Source organism: Salmo trutta, chromosome 3, assembly GCF_901001165.1.
Source record: "Salmo trutta chromosome 3, fSalTru1.1, whole genome shotgun sequence".
Lineage (NCBI taxonomy): Eukaryota > Metazoa > Chordata > Actinopteri > Salmoniformes > Salmonidae > Salmo > Salmo trutta.
This window is the reverse complement of record NC_042959.1, coordinates 23,174,364-23,199,662: the sequence shown is the minus strand read 5'-3', so window position 1 is coordinate 23,199,662 and position 25,299 is coordinate 23,174,364. Positions and strand designations below refer to the sequence as shown.

The 25,299-nt window shown below is 39.6% G+C and overlaps 1 protein-coding gene across 1 annotated transcript in view; it reads left to right on the top strand.

Moving 5' to 3' along the window:
* The window catches only part of LOC115170632 (relaxin receptor 1), a 98,517-nt gene extending 76,640 nt beyond the window's left edge, over positions 1 to 21,877 (top strand). The window contains exons 5-18 of the mRNA XM_029726884.1: positions 979 to 1,050; positions 2,585 to 2,656; positions 2,863 to 2,934; positions 3,138 to 3,209; positions 3,440 to 3,508; positions 3,597 to 3,668; positions 3,941 to 4,012; positions 4,588 to 4,659; positions 4,821 to 4,892; positions 5,557 to 5,628; positions 9,369 to 9,598; positions 11,234 to 11,644; positions 19,383 to 19,601; positions 21,085 to 21,877. Coding sequence (XP_029582744.1) covers positions 979 to 1,050; positions 2,585 to 2,656; positions 2,863 to 2,934; positions 3,138 to 3,209; positions 3,440 to 3,508; positions 3,597 to 3,668; positions 3,941 to 4,012; positions 4,588 to 4,659; positions 4,821 to 4,892; positions 5,557 to 5,628; positions 9,369 to 9,598; positions 11,234 to 11,644; positions 19,383 to 19,601; positions 21,085 to 21,410 — 1,903 coding nt within the window. The 3' untranslated portion in view covers positions 21,411 to 21,877. The remainder of the gene's footprint in view (positions 1 to 978; positions 1,051 to 2,584; positions 2,657 to 2,862; positions 2,935 to 3,137; positions 3,210 to 3,439; positions 3,509 to 3,596; positions 3,669 to 3,940; positions 4,013 to 4,587; positions 4,660 to 4,820; positions 4,893 to 5,556; positions 5,629 to 9,368; positions 9,599 to 11,233; positions 11,645 to 19,382; positions 19,602 to 21,084) is intronic.
* The last annotated feature ends 3,422 nt before the right edge of the window (positions 21,878 to 25,299 follow it).

The window sequence follows — 25,299 nt, the reverse complement described above, 5'->3', positions numbered from 1 at the left end:
AGCCTATTGGAATCTCTTTACTGAAGCCTACTAAAGCCTACTGGAATCTATTTACTGAAGCCTACTGAAGCCTAGTAAAGCCTACTGGAATCTCTTTACTGAAGCCTACTAAAACCTACTGGAATGTGAGACAAACTGAAGGTAAGGATATGATTATAACAAAATGTATTTATAACAAGATGATGTATAATATACATCATCATTTCAATTCATACATTATGCAAAAGAATGACAACAATGACTATAAATTATCAGATAGAGCTCTCCCTTTCTCAGTCTCACAATCTAGTATGTCTCCCTATCATATTGGCACATTGTTTAGATAATGGCCCATTTGGGCCCCATGTTTCTCATCCTTCCATATTGGGGACATCCAGTTCCACTTGACTATTCATCAACAAAACAATGTGTTGTTTGTTTGCTTGATCGGTAAACCTCGAAGGCCCAATTTGCATGCGGAATAATTCAATTGTCAATTGCTTATCATCGCCACCTCTTCCTTCTCCAATTGGCCAGGCTTTCATCAAGGTGCTGTAGACTACTGCAGCATCCTTCACATTGTTCATTTTCAATTAAAATGCTTTCTTCACTAATTCAAAGTGTATTTCCGTAACCTCGGGTAAACGTGGCCATAGTGCGAATCGAGGTGGAATGAGCTTAGATAACAATTCAGCTACAAATGTCAAAATTATGCATTATCTCTGTTACTCCATAAAGAAAGATGTTCCTCTTCTGTTTGGAATAATGATGGGTTTTATCACCAGTCCCATTTGAAACATAATTGAAAGATTTTTTGCATTCGGGACAACGTGTGGTCACATAGAAACCTCAAACAGACACCGGACCGAGAACATAGTAATAAAAATGGATCAAAGGTTTTGGCCTTTTTTAATTGACACAGTATTGTTTGGTGGTACAATGTTATGTTTATGTTTTTATTTTACCTAGTCGACCTTATGAACTATTCACATCTCACAGGTCACTGCAAAGGAACCGACTCCGGATATTGAATGGTGACATATTCTATAAGTACCAGAGTCTTCAGAAATTGTAAGTTGTCATTACATGTATTTAAAAAATGTATTCAGGCAAGAGAAGTCACTTGGTTGAGTTGTAGTCTGCTGGTAAAGCATTCAGTCGTTCAGAAATAATTTTGTTAGCACTTCAAAAACACACACTGATAGACCAACCTGTCAAGTCCACAGTGACAGACATGGACATAATTCTATGCATTGTTTGTCCCCTTTTGATGTTTTTGATGGCCAAAACAAGCTTACAAAGGATGTTTTATCAAGACTCACGTTTGGATGATGGTTGTGAGGAAAGTGGACTTTCACGATTGTTCACCAAATCATTCAGTCTACCTTGTGGTGCCTGAAACATATTGGCATCATGGAAGTAGTAGAGCGATGAGGTGACTGAACACATGCCTCATAGACTGCCAAGAACTATCTATCGAATAAAGTCAGCTATGTAGTATTGTTTGGGTAATCTTTCATTCAAGCGTTGCTTGCAATTTTCTTTTTCTTATAAAAAAAATGTTATCAAACCAAATATCATGAAAGTATGTACCAATTGGTATTTTTATTTTGTTGTTCTACTCTACAGGGAGACATTTATATTTAGGTTTTATGTGTAAAATAACAAGACAGTTGATGCTATGGTTCAACTGTAAGTTCTATTGAAAAGCCCTTCAATGGATGAAATCTTCTGTCAGCTGCTTTCACAACCATGCCAAAATCCTCATCTCGCTTGACAGCTTGCCAAAAAGATTCCTCAGCACTGTAAACATTGCCTGTCTGTTCTATTTAGCAGTATGGCAAGCTAAATTGGAAAGGCTTTATACGACACCTGACATAAAATACAATTTTGGGTGGGTTGATCACTCTGTGATCTAAATTTTGTCTGAAGTGCAGTTCATGTTAGAAATGTGAGGCTTCTGTACTTGTTGTAACATGTTGTAACATGTTGTAACTTGTTGTAACTTGTTGTAACATGTAACTTGTTGTAACATACTGTAACTTGTTGTAACTTGTTGTAACATGCTATAACTTGTTGTAACATGTTGTAACTTGTTGTAACTGGTTGTAACTTGTTGTAACATGCTGTAACTTGTTGTAACATGCTGTAACTTGTTGTAACATGTTGTAACTTGTTGTAACTTGTTGTAACTTGTTGTAACATGTTGTAACTTGTTGTAACTTGTTGTAACTTGTTGTAACATGCTGTAACTTGTTGTAACTTGTTGTAACTTGTTGTAACTTGTTGTAAAATGCTGTAACTTGTTGTAACTTGTTGTAACTTGTTGTAACTTGTTGTAACATGCTGTAACTTGTTGTAACATGTTGTAACTTGTTGCAACGTGTTGTAACTTGTTGTAACTTGTTGTAACTTGTTGTAACATGCTGTAACTTGTTGTAACATGCTGTAACTTGTTGTAACATGTTGTAACTTGTTGCAGCGTGTTGTAACTTGTTGTAACTTGTTGTAACTTGTTGTAACGTGTTAGCCATTGTGGCAGTTGTTCTCCTCAACACACAAATTCTATGAATGTTTGTAACATACTTCTACCATACTACTTCAGATATCTACAACATAACAGAATCCGAGCCGTGAGCCCTAATGCATTCAGAGGACTGTACAATCTAACAAGACTGTGAGTTCATTAAATTAATCCATCCGTGCAATTGACAGTGTTATGTTAACTTTGTTCTTGATTAAACATCTAAGTCCTTCATAATGAATGTTGTTGATTTAAGTTTTCCTCGTCAAAGTTGCTTATGTTTGAAATAAAGGGTAAATAATTCCTATGAATTGTTTCAGAGAACCGTGCGTATTTAAAATCAGTATTCTCTGCCTCAGATATTTAAGCTACAACAAGATATCCATCCTGATGCCTGGGGTGTTCCAAGATCTACACAAACTGGAGTGGTTGTAGGTTTTCCTTACTGGCACATTCTGTATATCCTGTGTGCCAATATAGACATACTGCTAACATAAATGGAACAAAGACATCACATTTTTAGACAGCCTTCAGCAAAAAAGCTTGTATCGCTGCAGTTTCCTTTGAACCAATGCTCAGCCAAATACTTCACTTAATAAAAGAGCTGAAAATAAACTCTACCCTCTGGTTGTAGGATCCTTGAAAACAACAGTATCCATCAGATATCCCCCACAACCTTTTCAGGCTTGCGCTCCTTGGTACTCCTGTGAGTTTCATTTCTACCTCTACCTTCTTGAGTTGGTCTTGTTTTGCTTTTACCCTCTAAGAAGTTATTTCATATGCACTTAGTTGAAGTGCCCCAGTATTTTTAGGGCCTATTTGATATGCTTACGTATATTGGCAGAGTGTTGTTTTCTTTGATCAGCACAAAAATCAGACCGCTCTTGTTTTGTTTCAAAAATCAGACCGCTCTTGTTTTGTTGTATTGGTTCACAGGGTTTTGTTGAACAACGCTCTGACAAAGCTAGATGACATCTGCCTGGAAATGCCAAGACTTAACTGGCTGTAAGTTTGGAAGTCAGCAAATCAAAGAGCTTTGTTATGGGCATGATATTACTTTTAAATATGTTTTTGTGCACTTGTGTGTCTCCAGGGACATGGAGGGGAATCAAATCGAAAGTGTCGGAAACGTAACATTCTGGTCATGCAACATGATGACTGTGCTGTAAGTGTGACTTAATACATTTCAATCTTCAGAATAGATTCTGTTTTTCCCCATCTGTGTTCTTGGCTTTCTCAGTAGGCGATAACCCATTACAATCCCAAATATCAACAGCAATTTGTTTCCACAAGGGGTTCTAAATATTAGACCCAAAAGCAACACTCTTGTTTAATTGCTTTTAGAACCAACAGAGAAGATGAGGGGAATAAAGTAAGAAAATTGCTTGCTCTGTTTTGTAATTCTTGTTTTGACCGTCTTTCTTCAACTCTTTCTAGCGTCCTACAGAGTAACAGAATCAGTCACATACATCAACAGGCTTTTTCATTTCTGCAAAAACTTGGGGAATTGTAAGTTATTATGTTTTGTTTGCCTCAGACATGAAATTGCATGACATCTTCCTTTATCATCCCCAGACACACAGTGGTACTGTACATCTTCATCTATTCCACTGACTTTTTGAAGAATTCAGATACTACCATATTATTAGTAAAGACTGCACTATAAATATACAGTGCAGTACTAGGCTGAAATTTATTCCAACCCAAAATGTGCCCGAATAGGAAAACAACATGTTCCCAAGCCAAGAAGATGTTCATTATGATTTATATTTTATGCGTTTTGGTTAATCCTAGTATTTATCCTAACATGCTTTTCCACTGGTTTCCGGATTTGCAGAACAGTGGGGAGTCTTGGAGTGTCTCCAATATACGCATACACATAACCATGTTAGTCATGGTGAACACAAATATGTGGTGCATCTAGCTTAACACGATGCTTATCAAGTAGCCTAATGGATTCCAGGAATTTATCATTAACATGAATGGGAACACAGCATGCATGCGTGATTAGGTGGTCATGTAAGCCATGTAAACCTTATGTAAGTTTCATATGTTGTTTCCAATAAATAGCTTTGTCTCCACAGAGATCTGTCCAGCAACAGACTCTTGGCAATCCCTCCCAATCTCTTTGTTCATCTGGGAGATTTACTACAGCTGTGAGTCAGATCCACACTCGAATCTATGCACAAACGTTATTTGAATATTTGAAATGTTTTTCTTGCACTAACGTTGAAAGACATACACATAGGAATTATAATACAGCTATGGTGCTATAGTTATTGTTGAATATTATGTCTAATAATTGATGCTCTTACAGAAACATCTCGTATAACCCTATCGCGGATCTGCAAATTAACCACTTTGATAACTTGCATAAATTGAAATCATTGTAAGTAGCCTGTATGTTTTTCACTGCTCACATTGTGAATGAATGTTACACTTGAGAGTAGCAATATCATTAGTAGCAATATCATGTTTAGAAAAAATATATAATTCTTGTAAATATGCAAGAGGCCATTTAAATGAAATCTACATAATAATTTTTTTAAATAACCATTTTCCAACCACAAGAACATGTGTGTACAGTTAGTACATCCTCTCTCTACATCCCTTTCTGTGGCTCTTTCAGACTAACTAGAAATCCATCCATCTATTTAACTCATTTCAATTATATACACTATATAATCATGGCTTGCATCATCCCCTGATGATGCACTTTTTCAATTTGCACCCTATCATACAAGAGAATTATGTGGCACTTAACATGTAATTTGTGTATTATGTGTTCAATGTATTATTGTATTGGAACAGAGTGCACTTACTGGCCCACACATCAGGAATTCCCTCATTCACACATATCAAGAAAGAAAGCATATAGCATTGTAGGTAATATATCAAAGCTTATCATCAAAAGCACTTTGTGAAAGACCAACAATTTTGTGGAGTAATTCTGGGGAGCGTTGCAAAGAGGGCCTGTGAAATTCAAAGATGTGGTTTTGTTTGTTTTTCTATGTAAGCTCCTAAGGGGAACAACTTTTGTTTGTGTTTTTTAGGAGCATAGAGGGAATTGAGATTGGGAACATACAGCGAAGGATGTTTGAACCACTCAAACACTTGACCCACATGTGAGTACTTTGTTCATTTTGTTTCATCATAAAGATTTGGGAAAGTATGTACTTGTGTATTTGAAGATCAATCCCAACTTAAACTTTGAACACTTTTTTTATGACTGATTTGTGATGAATGTTGTGGTAAGTTATTTAAAAAGCATTTGTACCTCTTATTTCTGAAAGAAAATACAAAATGCATACAAAACAAATCAAACGTTTGGACACACCTACTCATTCAAGGGTTTTTCTTACTTTTTACTATTTTCTACATTGTAGAATAATAGTGAAGACATCAAAACTATGAAATAATATGGAAGCATGTAGTAACCAAAAGTGTTAAACAAATCTAAATCTATTTTAGATTTTAGATTCTTCAAAGTAGCCACCCTTAGCCTTGATGACAGCTTTGCACACTCTTAGCATTCTCTCAGCCAGCTTCATGAGGTAGGCACCTGGAATGCATTTCAATGAACAGGTGTGCTTTGTTAAAAGTTAATTTAAAGGAATTTATTTCCTTCTTAATACATTTGAACCAATTCAGTTGTGTTGTGACAAGATGGGGTGGTAAACAGAAGATAGCCCTATTTGGTAAAAGACCAAGACCATATTATGTCAAGAACAGCTCAAATAAGCAAAGAGAAACGACAGTCCAACATTACTTTAAGACATGAAGGTCAGTCAATCTGGAAAATGTCAAGAACTTTAAATGTTTCTTCAAATGCAGTCGAAAAACCATCAAGCGCTATGATGAAACTGGCTCTCATGAGGACCCCCACAGGAAAGGAAGACCCAGAGTTGCCTCTGCTGCAGAGGATAAGTTAATTAGAGTTACCAGCCTCAGATTGCAACCCAAATAAATGCTTCACGGAGTTCAATTAAAAGACACATCTCAACATTAACTGTTCAGAGGAGACTGTGAATCAGGCCTTCATGGTCGAATTGCTGAAAATAAACCACTAATAAAGGACATCAATAAGAAGAAGACTTGATTTGGCCAAGAAACATGAGCAATGGACATTAGACTGGTGGAAATCTGTCCTTTGGTCTGATGAGTCCAAATTTGAGATTTTTGGTTCCAACCGGCGTGTCTTAGTGAGACGCAGAGTAGGTGAACGGATGATCTCCACAGGTGTGGTTCCCACCGTGAAGCATAGAGGAGCAGGTGTGATGTTTTGGGGGTGATTTGTTTGTGACACTGTCAGTGAATTATTTACAATTCAAGGCACACTTAACCAGCATGGCTACCACTGCATTCTGGAGCGATCTGGTTTGCACTTAGTGGAACTATCATTTATTTTTTAACAGGACAATGACCCAACCCACCTCCAGGCTGTGTAAGGGCTATTTGACCAAGAAGGAGAGTGATAGAGTGCTGCATCAGATGACCTGGCCTCCATAATCACCTGACCTCAACCAAATTGAGATGGTTTGGAATGAGTTGGACATCAGAGTGAAGGAAAAACAGCAAACAAGTGCTCAGTATATTTGGGAACTCCTGCAAGACTGTTGGAAAAGCATTCCAGGTGAAGCTGGTTGGGAGAATTTCAAGAGTGTGCAAAGCTGTCATCAAAGCAAAGGGTGGCTACTTTGAAGAATCTCAAATATTAAATATATTTGGATTTGTTTAACACATTTTTGGTTGCTACATGATTCCATATGTGTTATTTAATAGTTTTGATGTTTTCACTATTATTCTACAATGTAGAAAATAAATAAAGAAAACCCCTTGAATGAGTAGGCGTGTCCAAACTTTTGACTGGTACTGTACTTTCCCATACGTACTTTCTATTGTCAACATTTCTTAGTCAATCTGGCCCCTTATCTGAAGCTTGAATGTCCACTCCCAACTGTATGATCCCAAGCTGTGCATTACATCACATACAGTGCTTTCAGAAAGTATTCACACACATTGACTTTCAGGATTTTGTTTTTAGAGCCTTTTTTTATGTAATGAAAAGCTGAAATGTATTCAACCCCTTAGTTACTGTATGTCAAGCCTAAATAAGTTCAGAAGTAAAAAAAAAAATGTGCTTAACAAGTCACATAATAAGTTTCATGGACTCACTCTGTGTGCAATAATAGTGTTTAACATGGTTTTTGACTGACTACCTCATCTCTGTATCCCACACATACAATTATCTTTAAAGTCCATCAGTCGAGCAGTGAATTTCAAACACAGATTCAACCACAAAGACCAGGCAGATTTTCCAATGGCTCGTAAATAAGGGCACCTATTGGAAGATGGGTAAAAATAAAACTAGCAGACATTAAATATTCCTATGAACATGGTAAATGTATTAATTCCACTTTGAATAGTGTATTAATAAACCCAGTCACAACAAAGATACAGGTGTCCTTCCTAACTCAGTTGCTGGAGAGGAGGGAAACATGAGGCCAATGGTAACTTTAAAAAAGCTACAGAGTTTAATGCCTGTGAAAGCAGAAAACTGAGGATGGATCAACAACATTGTAGTTACTCAACAATACTAACCTAATTGACAGAGTGAAAAGAAGGAAGCCTGTACAGACTAAAAATATTTCCAAAGCATGCATCCTGTTTGCATGAAGGCACTAAAGTAATACTGCAAGCAATGTGGCAAACAGTGGATGCAGAGGGAAGCCTCCCCCAAAAATTAACCAAGTAATTTAAAAAAAAACATATAAAATAATTATGATGTATATTTTGTCTCTCTGCGTTTCATAATTTTCCTTCATTTCACAAGAGGCTGATTGTATCTCACCGGAGAAAGCATCCGAGTGAGTGAAACAGCGCCCCTCTGTCTCTGTATGTGTAGGCTATCTATCTGATGCTGTCTGGTCAAAAAGAGTATGACATTGTTGCCGCCCATAGCATTGAATGCAAGGGAAGCCAACGAGCATTTCGCCTCCCTTGATAAAAAAGTATAAAATAATAGCCAATCCGCTAAACTGAATGAGCTCAACTGTGGGGTGTGATTACCTTTTGAAGGCACTGTATATACTTGTGAGTAAGGTCATCCCAAAACACAAAACACAGGTCCATTCTGAGATTCACTGAAAAGCAAATACTCCCGCCATATGCTGCACAACTTTGTATCACATACTTTTTTGGCCAGCTTCTGTGCAACCTTTGGATGTGCACTATCCCCTATCCTGATAGGGGCCCTGAAACCATCCCTAACCGCTACACTCTAGGCATGTGTAGATCACAAAGGACATGCTACAGATGTAGGATCTTAATTTGATCACCCTGTCAAAGGAGAACTTTCCTGCAATGCAGGAAATGTAAAACCTGTAGTGTATTTCGGGTTTAAAAAAGCTTCTGAAGTTTATAATTTCCACTTTGACATTTCAGACTTGATTTTCCGTTATGGAAAATGTATCAACCCCTTCAAAAATGTCCATTAATCCACACAATAATTCACGTTTCCTGTTGCTGCAGGATCATTTTTCTGCTGTAGCAAACTGGCTCAAATTAAGATTCTACATGTGTGGTTGTAAGTAATGTGGCAGAAATGCCACCTAGCATATTAAAGCTCAAAGTAGAGATAACTCCCATGTTGCTTATACCTGTCCATTTATTAAAGATCATGAATTGCCTAGAGGCTAGGGGCTAGGGGCTAAAGACTAGGGGCTAGAGTGGGGCCTAGAGGCTATAGGCTATGGCAAGAGACTAGGGGCTAGAGGCTAGGGGGTAGAGCCTAGGGGCTAGGGATTGTTTTTAGACAGTCTCCCTCTTTCATCCTGTTCATTGATTTCTCTCCTGTTGTGTTTAGTTACTTTAAGAAGTTCCAGTACTGTGGGTACGCCCCTCATGTGCGCAGCTGCAAGCCCAACACGGATGGTATCTCCTCCTTCGAGGACCTCCTGGCCAACATTGTCCTGAGGGTCTTCGTCTGGGTGGTGTCGGCCACCACGTGCTTCGGCAACATCTTTGTCATCTGCATGCGCTCCTACATCCGATCGGAGAACAAGCTCCATGCCATGTGTATAATCTCCTTGTGTTGTAAGAAACAGCTTTCAGACCTTTCAACTCAGGCCTCCATTCAATTGATTTCAGATAAAGGAAAACCTTACTGCAGCTTCATTCAGAATGTTTACTTTGTATCGTAAGGGATATTTTGAGTTTCATTCAGAATGTTTACTCTGGATCAAAAGGGAAGGTGAGGTTTCAGTTTCATTTAGAATGTTTACTCTGTATTGTAAGGGAAGGTGAGGTTTCGCTCCAATATCCAAAGACAATGTCCAAGAGAGGGACAACGTCCGGGGTGTGTCGATTAAAATGTGAACATCACAGATACAGAGTGAACATTCTTAGTGAACCCTCAGTGCAGGTTTCCTTGATCCGCAAACTATTGAATTGGGGACTTTAGCTTTCATATACAGGTTTATTTATTTATTGAACTGTCGACAATCGCAGTGACCACCACTGAACCATTAGTACATGGTATGTTAATGTTGTACTACCCTAGGAGTCAGAGGGAGTCAACATTACATGGCTACATTTCATGTCTTTATGCCTTTGCTACAAGTCAGGCCCACATTTTTGCTCAATTAAACTAGATTTGTCACAGATACCGTGATGCAGGGAATGAGAGACATATTAATGTCTCAGTCCCTTGGAAGTCAATGGGATAGCTAGATTACCTGACTTTTCCCTGTCTCTGTGCCCTGCACTGTAAGACACACCTTTCTGTTCAATTTAACTAGATAGATAGTATATGTTTAGGACTTATCCCTGTGAAGATCAGAATGGGTTTGGCAATCCACCATGCTTCACACTGTAATGTGTCAGATGAAAAATGCTTTTTGACATGCACATTTGGTACCTTTTCATATCAAAGGAAGTGCAATTACATGGTCTAGCGTTATGTTATACAATGAGTCACTGAATTTTGTAATAGACAGAGCCTAGTGTCATTTACTGAGGGGAAGTGTGAGCGGTAAATATGTTGTCTGTTTTGGCATCACCGTGGCTAAAGTCAAACACCAGCCAGATAAATTCATCTTGGACCAAAATTATGTATTTCATTTACGTCTGAAATTTCAGTTCGATTTAAATTTTAGTTTGATTTTGTTGCACAAATATTTCATCTCTATGTTAATGAATGGCTTACTGAAAAAGGGGACATCTCAGCAGAGTCAAATAGACTTCAAAGTTTGTGTAAGATAAAGTTCATATATTACCAGAAAAGTTTGTCATTGCTGATTATAACATAGCAGTTTGTACATGACACTGCTATTAATACTGAACAGATTCACTCTGAAATCAATTTGTCCGTCAAATTCATACCTCAGAAGTGTCTTGAAGTTGAGCTGTGCCTATATTCCACTTGTAGATGCTCTGAAGGCATACTACTGTGACTAAAAGCTTGGCCCATTAAATTACAGAAGTTTGCATTGATGTAACTCTACAGTAACTCTTTTCTGCACTTTATGACTCCCAAATGACAGTAGAATTGATTGACTATGGAGTGAGATGTCCCTTTAACCAAGGAAATAGATTGAAAAGTAGTGCACAGGTAACCGAACTATGACGTTAGAGATCTGTTTCACTGTAAAAAGTCCAGCAGTATCAATCCATACACTGAGTTCAATTGGATCATAGTAATTACTGTTGCAACCCACTTCCACCACCCAGGTGCCGATGGCCTGATGGGTGTCTACCTCTTCATGATCGGCGCCTATGACCTCAAGTTCCGCGGCGAGTACAACCGCCACGCCCAGGCCTGGATGGACAGCGTCCAGTGTCAGGTGATCGGCTCCCTCGCCATGCTCTCCACTGAGGTCTCCGTCCTGCTGCTCACCTACCTCACCCTGGAGAAGTACATCTGTATCGTCTACCCCTTCCGGTATCTAACCCCGGGCCGCCGGCGCACCGTCTCCATTCTCCTCAGCATCTGGTTTATTGGCTTCGTCATCGCCTTCCTCCCCCTGGTCTTCAAAGGATTGTTCCGGAACTTCTATGGTACCAACGGCGTGTGTTTTCCGTTACACTCGGAGCAGCCCGAGACGACAGGGGCGCAGGTGTACTCCATCGTCATTTTCCTGGGTGGGTGTCTTATTTAACTTAATGTCACTGTCAAGGTCACAATGTAAATGTCATTCTGAAATGAGTATTGTCTATTTCCAATTTCAGTTTGAAATTAGAATTGTTCCAATGTCACTCTGACATGAGCATTGTTCCAATGTCACTGACAGGAAGATGGCCTATTTCTATATATTTCCAAGTGCTGCTTATTAATTGTAGCTTCCCTTTTAAAATCATGAGGTTCACTTATTTGCCCAGAGCTTAAAGAGGCATGCTAGTAGCCGGAGGGCTGCTGCCTGGTTCAAATCCCAAGTCTGGTAAATTAACTGGCAACAAGAAGATTGCTGTTGTCAGAATCCCAACCACCATGTTTACTTCCATTGTTCCCTTGAGCGAATTGCTCTAGGGTTGCTACACTGTGGGTGGTACTGTTGCGCTTCAGCCTCTCAATGAGGGGTACATACTCATGGGGTTGAGAACAGAAGACATATTTCCATAATCGCTGAAGGTTTCTATATAAGTGCTTTTCTATAATGTATCTCGTTATCTGTTACAAAGGCAGTACCACATTGGGCCCGTAAAACAAATTGATTTTGGCTCATGAAAGTTGTCACACAGGCCTTTGTCCCATGTGTGTCGAACTGTAATAATTGTTTTATTTAATTATTTTTTTATTTTTTAAATGTAGGGGTAGATCAGCTTTAATATGTCAGATAGATTGTAGCATCCACCAATGTAATTGTCTGCATCACTTCCAATCCCCCATATATATTTTTTGCAAATATAAACATTCCGAGTCAAAAGTTTGGACACACCTACTCATTCAAGGGTTTTTCTTTATTTTTACTATTTTAATTACTATCAGGGCAAAGGGTGGATACTTTGAAGAATCTATATATATATATATATATATATATATATATATATATATATACATTGATTTGTTTAACACTTTTTTGGTTACTATGTGATTCCATATGTGTTATTTCATAATTTTGATGTCTTCACTAATATTCTACAATGTAGAAAATAGTAAAAATATAGAATAATTATGGAATGAGTAGGTGTGTCCAAACTTTTGACTGGTACTGTGTACCATATACAGTCGTGGCCAAAAGTTTTGAGAATGACACAAATATTAATTTCCACAAAGTTTGCTGCTTCAGTGTCTTTAGATATTTTTGTCAGATGTTACTATGGAATACTGAAGTATAATTACAAGCATTTCATAAGTATCAAAGGCTTTTATTGACAATAACAACAAGTCAGTACCTCAAGAGTAAATGTCAGTTGGCTTTTCATAGCTGATCATTGAGAGTATCTCTACCACTCCTGCTCTCTTTAGAGAGTTGAAAACAGCAGGTCTGGGACAGGTAGCACGTCTGGTGAACAGGTCAGGGTTCCATAGCCGCAGGCAAAACAGTTGAAACTGGAGCAGCAGCAGGTGGACTGGGGACAGCAAGGAGTCATCATGCCAGGTAGTCCTGAGGCATGGTCCTAGGGCTCAGGTCCTCTGAGAGAGAGAAAGAAAGAAATAATTAGAGAGAGCATACTTAAATTCACACAGGACACTGGATAAGACAGGAGAAATACTCCAGATATAACAGACTGACCCTTGCCCCCCGACACATAAACTACTACAGCATAAATACTGGAGGCTGAGACAGGAGGGGTCAGGAGACACTTTGGCCCCATCCGATGATACCCCCGGACAAGGCCAAACAGGCAGGATATAACCCAACCCACTTTGCCAAAGCACAGCCCCCACACCACTAGAGGGATATCTTCAACCACCAACTTACCATCCTGAGACAAGGCCGAGTACAGCACACAAAGATCTCCGCCATGGCACAACCCAAGGGGGGTGCCAACCCAGACAGGAAAAACAAATCAGTGACTCAACCCACTCAAGCGACGCACCCCTCCTAGGGACGGCATGGAAGATAACTATTCGCTAGTTGTAGGCAAGACCATAAGCAAATAGGTAAACTGGGATATGACTAAAGAGTTCATCGGGGTGCTTTTTCCACAAATAGACAGGTATTATCCTTTCCATGGTAGCAAGATCTTATCTATTTTTGCTAACTTTCTATAAACATTTATTGGAGTGAGATCATTTACTTCTTTCGGGATATGTATACCAAGTATGTCCAGATCAACATCAGACCATTTTATTGGTAAACTACACGGTAATGTAAAAGTTGCATTTTTTTGTGATCCAAAATGTAATATAGTACATTTATCATAATTTGGTTGTAACCTCCAGAGAGGTTAGAAAAAGTATCTAGATTCTCTATAAGGCTGTGGGGGGATTCAAATTGTGTATTTAAAAGAAAACATGAATCATCAGTGTACAATGACACCTTTTATTATTTTTTTATTTCAAAAAAGCACCCCTTTTTCTCTCCAATTTTGTCGTATCCAATTGGTAGTTACAGTCGAAGGTTGAGAGCCGTGCGTCCTTCGAAACACGACCCAACCAAGCCGCACTGCTTCTTGACACAATGCCTGCTTAAGCCAGAAGCCAGCCACACCAATATGTTGGAGGAAACGCCGTACACCTGGCAACTGTGTCAGCATGCATGCACCTGGCCCGCCACAGGAGTCGCTAGAGCGCGATGGGACAAGGACATCCCTGCTGGCCAAACCCTCCCCTAATCCGGACGACGCGGTGCCAATTGTAGGCCGCCCCATGGGTCTCCCGGTCACGGCCGGCTGCAACAGAGCCTGGACTCAAACCAGGATCTCTTGTGGCACAGCTAGCACTGCAACGCAGTGCCTTAGATCACTGCGCCACTCGGGAGCTCTCTACACCTTTGTTTTTAAGCCCTGGATTTCTAACCCCTTGATATTATTGTTGGATCTTGATTTTAATAGCTAACATTTCGACGGCCATAATAAATAGGTATGCCAATAGTGGACAACCTTGTTTTACTCCTCTTGACAGTTTAAAACTTTCTGAGAAGTAGCCAATATTTACTATTTTATACCTAGGGTTACTATACATGACTTTCACCCATTTTAAAAGAAATTCTCCAAATTGTTTTTATTTGTTTAACCTTTATTAAATAATACTAAATTAAAGTTCCAGGCATTTATATATAAACTCCAGTCGTACTTTATCAAAAGCCTTTTCAAAGTCAGCTATGAATAGCAGGCCTGGTTTCCCAGATTCTTCATACTATTCTATTGTGTCCAGTACTTGTCTTATATTATCTCAAGTGTATCGTCCATGTAGAAAACTTGTCTGATTAGAATGAATAATATCCGACAATACCTTCTTAATTCTTGTGCTATATATGCTGCTAGAATTTTTGCATCACAACAGTGTAAGGGGCTTCCAATATTTTTAAATGGACAGCATGTTTATATTTACCATTTGTATCCTGTTTCCGTAATAATGAAATCAGACCTTGTTGAGTGTCCAATAATCTACAATTCACATAGGAGTGGTTAAAACATGCTAATAACAGTCCTCTGAGTATATAAAAAAAAAAAGTGGTATACCTCAACTGGTATGCCATCCAGCCCTGGAGTTTTCCCGGACTTTTTGCCTTCACATGAGTCTTTCTGTACAGCTGTTAATTTTACACTATTAATAGAAAAAAAATCCATACAATTATCTTCGGTTAAAGGAGATGGAGGAGACTGAAATGAAAACATATGCTTTTTCCGCATATTCCATCCAGTGTGCTTGATTTTTATAATACATTAAATCAAATCAAATCAAATTTATTTATATAGCCCTTCGTACATCAGCTGAAATCTCAAAGTGCTGTACAGAAACCCAGCCTAAAACCCCAAACAGCAAGCAATGCATGTGAAAGAAGCACGGTGGCTGGGAAAAACTCCCTAGGAAAAACTCCTGAGAAAGGCCAAAAACCTAGGAAGAAACCTAGAGAGGAACCAGGCTATGAGGGGTGGCCAGTCCTCTTCTGGCTGTGCCGGGTGGATATTATAACAGAACATGGTCAAGATGTTAAAATGTTCGTAAATGACCAGCATGGTCAAATAATAATAATCATAGTAATTGTCGAGGGTGCAACAAGCACGTCCGGTGAACAGGTCAGGGTTCCGTAGCCGCAGGCAGAACAGTTGAAACTGGAGCAGCAGCATGGCCAGGTGGACTGGGGACAGCAAGGAGTCATCATGCCAGGTAGTCCTGAGGCATGGTCCTAGGGCTCAGGTCCTCCGAGAGAAAGAAAGAAAGAGAGAAAGAGAGAATTAGAGAGAGCATATTTACATTCACACAGGACACCGGATAAGACAAGAGAATACTCCAGATGTAACAGACTGACCCTAGCCCCCCGACACATAAACTACTGCAGCATAAATACTGGAGGCTGAGACAGGAGGGATCAGAAGACACTGTGGCCCCATCCGATGATACCCCCGGACAGGGCCAAACAGGCAGGATATAACCCCACCCACTTTGCCAAAGCACAGCCCCCACACCACTAGAGGGATATCTACAACCACCAACTTACCGTCCGAAGACAAGGCCGAGTATAGCCCACAAAGATCTCCACCACGGCACAACCCAAGGGGGGGCGCCAACCCAGACAGGAAGACCACGTCAGTGGCTCAACCTACTCAAGTGACGCACCCCTCCCATGGACGGCATGGAAGAACACCAGTAAGTCAGTGACTCAGCCCCTGTAAAAGGGTTAGAGGCAGAGAATCCCAGTGGGAAAAGGGGAACCGACAAGGCAGAGACTGCAAGGGCGGTTCGTTGCTCCAGCCTTTTCGTTCACCTTCACACACCTGGGCCAGACTATACTTAATCATAGGACCTACTGAAGAGATAAGTCTTCAGTAAAGACTTAAAGGTTGAGACTGAGTCTGCGTCTCTCACATGGGTAGGCAGACCATTCCATAAAAATGGAGCTCTATAGGAGAAAGCCCTACCTCCAGCCGTTTGCTTAGAAATTCTAGGGACAATTAGGAGGCCTGCGTCTTGTGACCGTAGCGTACGTGTAGGTATGTACGGCAGGACCAAATCGGAAAGATAGGTAGGAGCAAGCCCATGTAATGCTTTGTAGGTTAGCAGTAAAACCTTGAAATCAGCCCTTGCCTTAACAGGAAGCCAGTGTAGGGAAGCTAGCACTGGAGTAATATGATCAAATTTTTTGGTTCTAGTCAGGATTCTAGCAGCCGTATTTAGCACTAACTGAAGTTTGTTTAGTGCTTTATCCGGGTAGCCGGAAAGTAGAGCATTGCAGTAGTCGAGCCTAGAAGTAACAAAAGCATGGATTAATTTTTCTGCGTCATTTTTGGACAGAAAGTTTCTGATTTTTGCAATGTTACGTAGATGGAAAAAAGCTGTCCTTGAAGCAGTCTTGATATGTTCTTCAAAAGAGAGATCAGGGTCCAGAGTAACGCCGAGGTCCTTCACAGTTTTATTTGAGACGACTGTACAACCATCCAGATTAATTGTCAGATTCAACAGAAGATCTCTTTGTTTCTTGGGACCTAGGACAAGCATCTCTGTTTTGTCCGAGTTTAAAAGTAGAAAATTTGCAGCCATCCACTTCCTTATGTCTGAAACACAGGCTTCTAGCGAGGGCAATTTTGGGGCTTCACCATGTTTCATTGAAATGTACAGCTGTGTGTCGTCCGCATAGCAGTGAAATTTAACATTATGTTTTCGAATGACATCCCCAAGAGGTAAAATATATAGTGAAAACAATAGTGGTCCTAGAACGGAACCTTGAGGAACACCGAAATTTACAATTGATTTGTCAGAGGACGAATCATTCACAGAGACAAACTGATATCTTTCCGACAGATAAGATCTAAACCAGGCCAGAACTTGTCCATGTAGACCAATTTGGGTTTCCAATCTCTCCAAAAGAATGTGGTGATCGATGGTATCAAAAGCGGCACTAAGATCTAGGAGCATGAGGACAGATGCAGAGCCTCGGTCTGACGTCATTAAAAGGTAATTTACCACCTTCACAAGTGCAGTCTCAGTGCTATGATGGGGTCTAAAACCAGACTGAAGCGTTTCGTATACATTGTTTGTCTTCAGGAAGGCAGTGAGTTGCTGCGCAACAACTTTTTCTAAAATTTTTGAGAGGAATGGAAGATTCGATATAGGCCGATAGTTTTTTATAATTTCTGGGTCAAGATTCGGCTTTTTCAAGAGAGGCTTTATTACTGCCACTTTTAGTGAGCTTGGTACACATCCGGTGGATAGAGAGCCGTTTATTATGTTCAACATAGGAGGGCCAAGCACAGGAAGCAGCTCTTTCAGTAGTTTAGTTGGAATAGGGTCCAGTATGCAGCTTGAGGGTTTGGAGGCCATGATTATTTTCATCATTATGTCAAGAGATATAGTACTAAAACACTTTAGTATCTCCCTTGATCCTAGGTCCTGGCAGAGTTGTGCAGACTCAGGACAATGGAGCCCTGGAGGAATACCCAGATTTAAAGAGGAGTCCGTAATTTGCTTTCTAATGATCATGATCTTTTCCTCAAAGAAGTTAATAAATTTATTACTGCTGAAGTGAAAGCCATCCTCCATTTGCGAATGCTGCTTTTTAGTTAGCTTTGCGACAGTGTCAAAAAGAAATTTCGGATTGTTCTTATTTTCCTCAATTAAGTTGGAAAAATAGGATGATCGTGCAGCATTACACTTCACCTTTCTAGAATAAGTTCCTCCATTTATTTTTGTTTTTCCTCTAACTTATTCTGAGCCTTTATGGTACAGTTTGTATTGCTATTGACTGTATCTGTTCTGTTAGACCTTCTATTTCCTTTGTTAAAATGGACTCCTTTTTTACCTAAATTGCTTTTGTTTTAGAGCTGAGTACTGAATTGCATGGCCTCTAAAGGCACATTTAAAAGTGTCCCATACAATAACGGGATCTGCTGTACCTATGTTACGTCAGAAAAATTCAGTTATAATTCCTCTGTCATAGTTAAAAACAAGTTATCATCCAATAGGCTTTGATTACATTTCCAATATCCTCGCCCATGTGAAAATTCAGTAAGAGCAATGTATATGCCAATTATCTGATGGTCCGACCGCATTCTGTCCTCTATCAACACTACAGTTTTGGTGCCAACAAGAATGACATAAAAAAGTAGTCAAGACGACTAGCTTGATTGAGCTTCGGCCATGTATATCTCACTAGGTCAGGATATTTAAGCCTCCATATTTCCACTAGGTCCAATATATCCATGACATTCGGGATTTCCATGAAGGTGATAGTTTGTAGTGTGATTTCCTTTACGGTCCATAGAGGTATTTAAAACAGTATTATAATCTCCCAACATAATAATAGAGTCTTGTATTGCTTGTAGGGTATATATTTTCAAAGAAACGTGGATCATCATTATTTGGTCCGTAAAGGTTAATGAGCCATATCTGTTTATGGTCCAATAATATATTTAAAATCACCCATCTACCTTGCAGATCTGTTTGGACAATTTGTACATTCAGATCAAAATTACTGTTAATTAATATCATCAACCCTTTTTAGTTTTTCTTTGCCCATGGGAGAAGTATATTTCAACCCCACCCAGTCCTTTTTTCACACAACTTCATCTAAAATTGTTGAATGAGTTTCCTGTAAACAATATATATTATATTCCTTCTCTTTAAGCCAGGTAAATATTGTTTGTCTTTTGTTATTATCTGCTAACTGTAATAATTGTTTGAATTGTTCTGAAAGTTAAAGTATTTTAACAATTTTACTTTGTATGAGTACAAGGAGTTCAAAGGAGCTCACAATGAATGTAATTTCCTCAACAGGCCTGAACCTGGTAGCGTTCCTCATAATCGTATTGTCTTATGGGAGTATGTTCTACAACATCCAGAGGACAGGGACACAGACGACTAAATATAGTAACCATATCAAGAACGAGGTGACCATAGCCAAGAGGTTCTTTTCCATCGTCATCACAGACTCCCTTTGCTGGATACCCATCTTTGTCCTCAAGATTCTATCACTGTTGCAGGTGGAGATTCCAGGTAGGAGTTTCAGTACTGTCATAATCTGTGACTACTTTTATAATTTCAAACATTTTATTCGGAAACCCTAACATTGTATCAAACAGACAAGGTCAATTTGAAGGCTATAAAACATACAATATGTAGGCTACTGTGCAGTGCCATCTTACATCAAATATAAGTATTTCAATCAGTCTCTTTTACAGATATTATACTTGCATGAAAGAGAGCAACTTTCCATTTGGGCCAATCTGTGACCTGCTAGCACCTCCCCCGGTCAGAGGGGAATAAGGCAACCTCAGAGTTACACACAAGGATACTTTATTGACACACACAGGAATGAAATGGACATGCAATGGACGTGTAGAAAGGCAGTGGAATGGTAGTGGTTCTGTAACAGGGGAAACAGAGGCAATGAATATACACATACCGAATGAACACACCAGGGCAAGAATGCACAGATACAGAATCTTAAAGAATAAACCAGTAATAAATGATGAAGGTCTGTATAGAAATATAAGCTGATATGCTGCTGAACAACTAGCAGTAATATACACAAATACACAACTAACTTTAAACATGCACGCAATCCCATATGTCCAGAGATATGCTACATGTCCAGAGATATGCCACATGTCCAGAGATATGCCACATGTCCAGAGATATGCCACATGTCCAGATATATGCCACATGTCCAGAGATATGAACAAGTCCAGTTGTTGTGCAGGACAGAGATGAGCTTTCTGCCTTCTCTGTGACTGCTTGAAAGAGACTGAAAAGTGTGTGACCTGGAGAGTCAGAAAGAGGAGCAGATGTGTGGCCCCCTAGCAACTGCCCTAGCAACTGCCCTGTCAACCAATCCGTGGCCACGGCCCTAGATGTGAAAGGACAGTTTATGACATTATAACCCATAGCCTGGCCTGCTAGGTTCCAGTGGGGGAGGGGTGCCTACTGCAAAGGTTAGAAAGTTAGTGTTTGTGTCTCTGAGAGGACTCTGAGATGGTTTGCTATGAGTCTCCAGCAGGGAGTTTGTAACATTACATCATTCAGATTAGTTCCATAATTAATCCTATTTTCTGGTTGTAAATTGAATAGCACACTTCCAGACTGATGGGTACTATAAATGTAAATGTGTGGTTGTACTCAAAGCATGTTTACAAATGGACCAGCATCACAGAACATCCTCGATCCATCATTGTCTCTTCTCTTTCACCCCGCCAACCCACCACACCTCACCCTACTTCAAATGCATGAACTTTATACACAGGAAGCCTTCTACAAGCCAGCCTGGCTTGTAGAACATAATTTCATCTAGCCTGGGTAACTTTCAGGTAAAAAATCTATGCCTTGTGAAATTTGGCCAGACTGGCTAGTTTAGTTTGGCACATTTTCTACCATCCGTAGGCCCTATGTGTATGTCTACCGAGGAGAATGGGATTGCAGAATATCCATTTCCATTGCTCATGTATTAAATGGATAACAATGTAATCTTCTTCCCAAATAGGAACCATCAGCTCCTGGGTGGTGATCTTCATCCTGCCCATCAACAGTGCCCTCAACCCCATCCTGTACACCTTGACCACACGGCCATTCAAAGAGACCATCCTCCAGGTGTGGGAAAACTACAGGCAGAGGAGACCACTAATGAGCAGCCACCCAGCCCACCACCCCTCATTGACGTTGCAGGAGATGTGGCCACTCCAAGAGAACAGCCAGACTCTGACTTCGCCCGGCGACAACCTGACGCATCCCTTGGAAATGTCCTGCACAATATCGTGCACGTCAGGCACGTCTCAGCCACTGCCTGTGGAAAGTACAAACCCCAAATAATGCCCTTCAGGTTCAATAATTTGCCCGGCAGAGGGAGGAGCGGCTTGACTCCCACGCAGGTCTTTTTTTTTATGCCGACGTTTCATGTGCAATAGCATGTTTACAGCATGTTGATTGTTGTAGTTGATTAAAAAAAATCCTCTGTGATTTATACAGACGTCAAAGGAGCTCAAAGGTACACTTTGGACTATGTGCTGTTCTACTCTGTTGAGGATTAGACCTTGGCTTTATTCATGCTTTCAGTTCCATGTGATTATTGACACACTTCTATGATTTATGATTATAAGAAAAAACATCAATCATCATTCCCATAAGCATCCATTTCTGTAAAGTCCATCACTCTTCATGTACAGACTAGACTGTACAGAGTATTGTATATAAGAAATAAATCACAGCCATTCTCTGTTCTGGAATGGGATGTTTCGTCATGTATAGTACCAGTCATAACTTTGGACACACCTACTCATTCAAGGGGTTTTCTTTATTTTTACTATTTTCTACATTGTAGAATAATAGTGAAGACATCAAAACTATGAAATAACACAAATGGAATCATGTAGTAACCAAAAAAGTGTTAACAAATCAAAATATATTTTATATTTGAGATTCTTCAAAGTAGTCACCTTTTGCCTTGATGACAGCTTTTCACACTCTTGGCATTCTCTGAACCATCTTCATGAGGTAGTCACCTGGAAAACATTTCAATTAACAGGTGTTCCTTGTTAAAAGTTAATTTGTGGAATTTATTTCTTTCTTAATGCATTTGAGCCAATCAGTTGTGTTGTGACAAGGCAGGGGTGGTATACAGAAGATAGCCCTATTTGGTAAAAGACCAAGTCCATATTACGGCAAGAACAGCTCAAATAAGCAAAGAGAAATGACAGTCCATCAGTCCATCATTACTTTAAGACATGAAGGTCAGTCAATCTGGAAAACTTCAAAAACTTTGAAAGTTTCTTCAAGTACAGTCACAAAAACCATCAAGCGCTATGATGAAACTGGTTCTCATGAGGACTGCCACAGGAAATGAAGACCCAGAGTTACTTCTGCTGCAGAGGATAAGTTCATTAGAGTTACCAGCCTCAGAAATTGTATCCCAAAAATATGCTTCACGGAGTTCAAGTAACAGACACATCTCAACAGAGGATACTGAATGAATCAGGCCTTCATGATCAAGTTGCTGCAAAGAAACCACTACTAAAGGACACCAATAAGAAGAAGACACTTGCTTGGGCCAAGAAACACGAGCAATGGACATTAGACCGGTGGAAATCTGTCCTTTGGTCTGATGAGTCCATATTTGAGATTTTTGGTTCCAATTGTTGTGTGTTTTTGAGATGCAGCATAGTTGAACGGATAATCTCCGCATGTGTGGTTCCCACCGTGAAGCATGGAGGAGGAGGTGTGATGGTGTGGGGGTGCTTTGCTGGTGACACTGTCAGTGATTTATTTAGAAATCAAGGAACACTTAACCAGCATGGCTACCACAACATTCTGCAGCCATATGCCATCCCATCTGGTTTGCGCTTAGTGAGACTATCATTTGTTTTTCAACAGGACAGTGACCCAACACACCTCCAGGCGGTGTAAGGGCTATTTGACCAAGAAGGAGAGTGATGAGTGCTGCATCAGATGACCTGGCCTCCACAATCCCCCGATCTCAACCAAATTGAGATGGTTTGGGATGAGTCGGACTGCAGAGTGAAGGAAAAGCAGCCAACAAGTGCTCAGCATATGTGGGAACTCCTTCAAGACTGTTGGAAAAGCATTCCAGGTGAAGCTGGTTGAGAGAATGCCTAGAGTATGCAAAGCTGTCATCAAGGCAAAGGGTGGCTACTATAATATAAAATATATTTTGATTTGTTTAACACTTTTTTGCTTACTACATGATTCCATATGTGTTATTTCATAGTTCCGATGTCTTCACTATTATTCTACAATGTAGAAAATAGTAAAAATAAAGAAAACCCCTTGAATGAGTAGGTGTGTCCAAACTTTTGACTGGTACTGTATGTGCATGCAAAGAGCAAACAACAAACTGCACAAGAACTCACTACTGTAATGGTCCATGATATAAAGTGGCTCAGTGACTCATGTTTGCATCTCAATGTGAAAAAAACAATCTGTATGTTCTTCACAAAGAGGGCAACAGATGCTACTGAGTCAGACATCTATTTGTCATGGGAGAAGCGCCAGGTGGTATCTGATTTTAAGTGAGTAGGTGTGTCCAAACTTTTGACTGGTACTGTATGTTTTAATGGTTTTCATTTTGTCTTTGAAATAATTATGACATAATCTCTGAGAGGAGTAGTGAACTGCTGACAGATTCATGTTGTTTATTTAATGTACAGGCAGGCTATGCCGACAGCAGAGGTGACTTGTTCATGGCATTTGCTATTGCAACACAAAGATGCAGTATGTCATGTTCCAAGGGCAGTCGATCTTGGGTTTGCGTCCATCTTTGATGGCCAGCTATCATCCAGAAGGCGATGTCAGTACAGGTGCATCAAAGCTGGGACCGAGAGACTGAAAAACAGCTTCTATATCAAGGCCATCAGACTGCTAAATAGCCATCATTAGCTGGCTACCACCCAGTTACTCAACTCTGCACCTTAGAGGCTGCTGCTCTATGTACATAGACGTGGAATCACTGGTCACTTTAATAATGTTTACATACTGTTTTACTCATTTCATATGTATATACTGTATTCTACTGTATTCTAGTCGATGCTACTCCGACATTGCTCGTCCTAATATTTGTATATTTCTTAATTCCATTCTTTTACTTTTAGATGTGTGTGTATTGTTGTGAATTGTTAGACACTACTGCAATGTTGGAGTTAGGAACATAAGCATTTCGCTACACCCGCAATAGCATCTGCTAAATATGTGTATATGACAAATAAAATTTGATTTGATTTTGATTTGGTGACCGCAGGAGGCATTTTCTCAAAGGCATGATAGAATGTTTGTTCAAAGGTCTCAATTTACAGTTGCTGATAACAGTGGTAATGTGTCATTCCTTTGGAAGGAAGTCATCATAACATTATTTGCACTCAGTCACTCCCACATATTACAATGTGTGTTATCATTTGTTATTTTATTTGTAATTATATTTAATAAAATCAAGAGCCAAAAAGTTTTGATTGGTCCTAAAATATTTTTTATTCAATGATTTTGTGGATATATTGTTTGATTCTTGCTATTTTTCATGAACTGAATGACATGATGACCAAAATAATAAAAAGGCTTATCTGCTGAATTGAAACTTGCTTTCATATGATAAACCCATACGTGCTCAGACTTCAATAATGGAAGGATGAGGAGAACTGCAAAAGTAATGTAATCTGTAGTTTGGATGTGAACGCTGGCTTTGTAGCCTACATTATGTCACTAGTACTGAATGTGTTTTTAGTGGAGAGTTATGTGTCTTGTGCATTTGACCCTGGTGGTGGTTTACATAAGATGTTTTTAAGATTTGCACAGCATCAAACTTGGAAATAAAAACAAATATGCATGATTTGTTTGCTTTCTAGATGTAACTTGATCATTTTAATATTTTACAGATGTATTGTTATTTTATTTTATTTGGCTTCTAGAAGAGTAAAAATAAAGAAACTTGCATTAAACTTGCCGATGACACAACAGTGGTAGGCCTGATCACCGACAACAACGAGACAGCCTATAGGGAGGAGATCAGAGACCTGGCCGTGTGATGCCAGGACAACAACCTCTCCCACAAAGTGATCAAGACAAAGGAGATGATTGTGGACTACAGGAAAAAGAGGACTGAGCACGCCCCCATTCTCATCGACAGGGCTACAATGGAGCAGGTTGAGAGTTTCAAGCTTCAAGATCACCAACAAACTAACATGGTCCAAGTGTAACC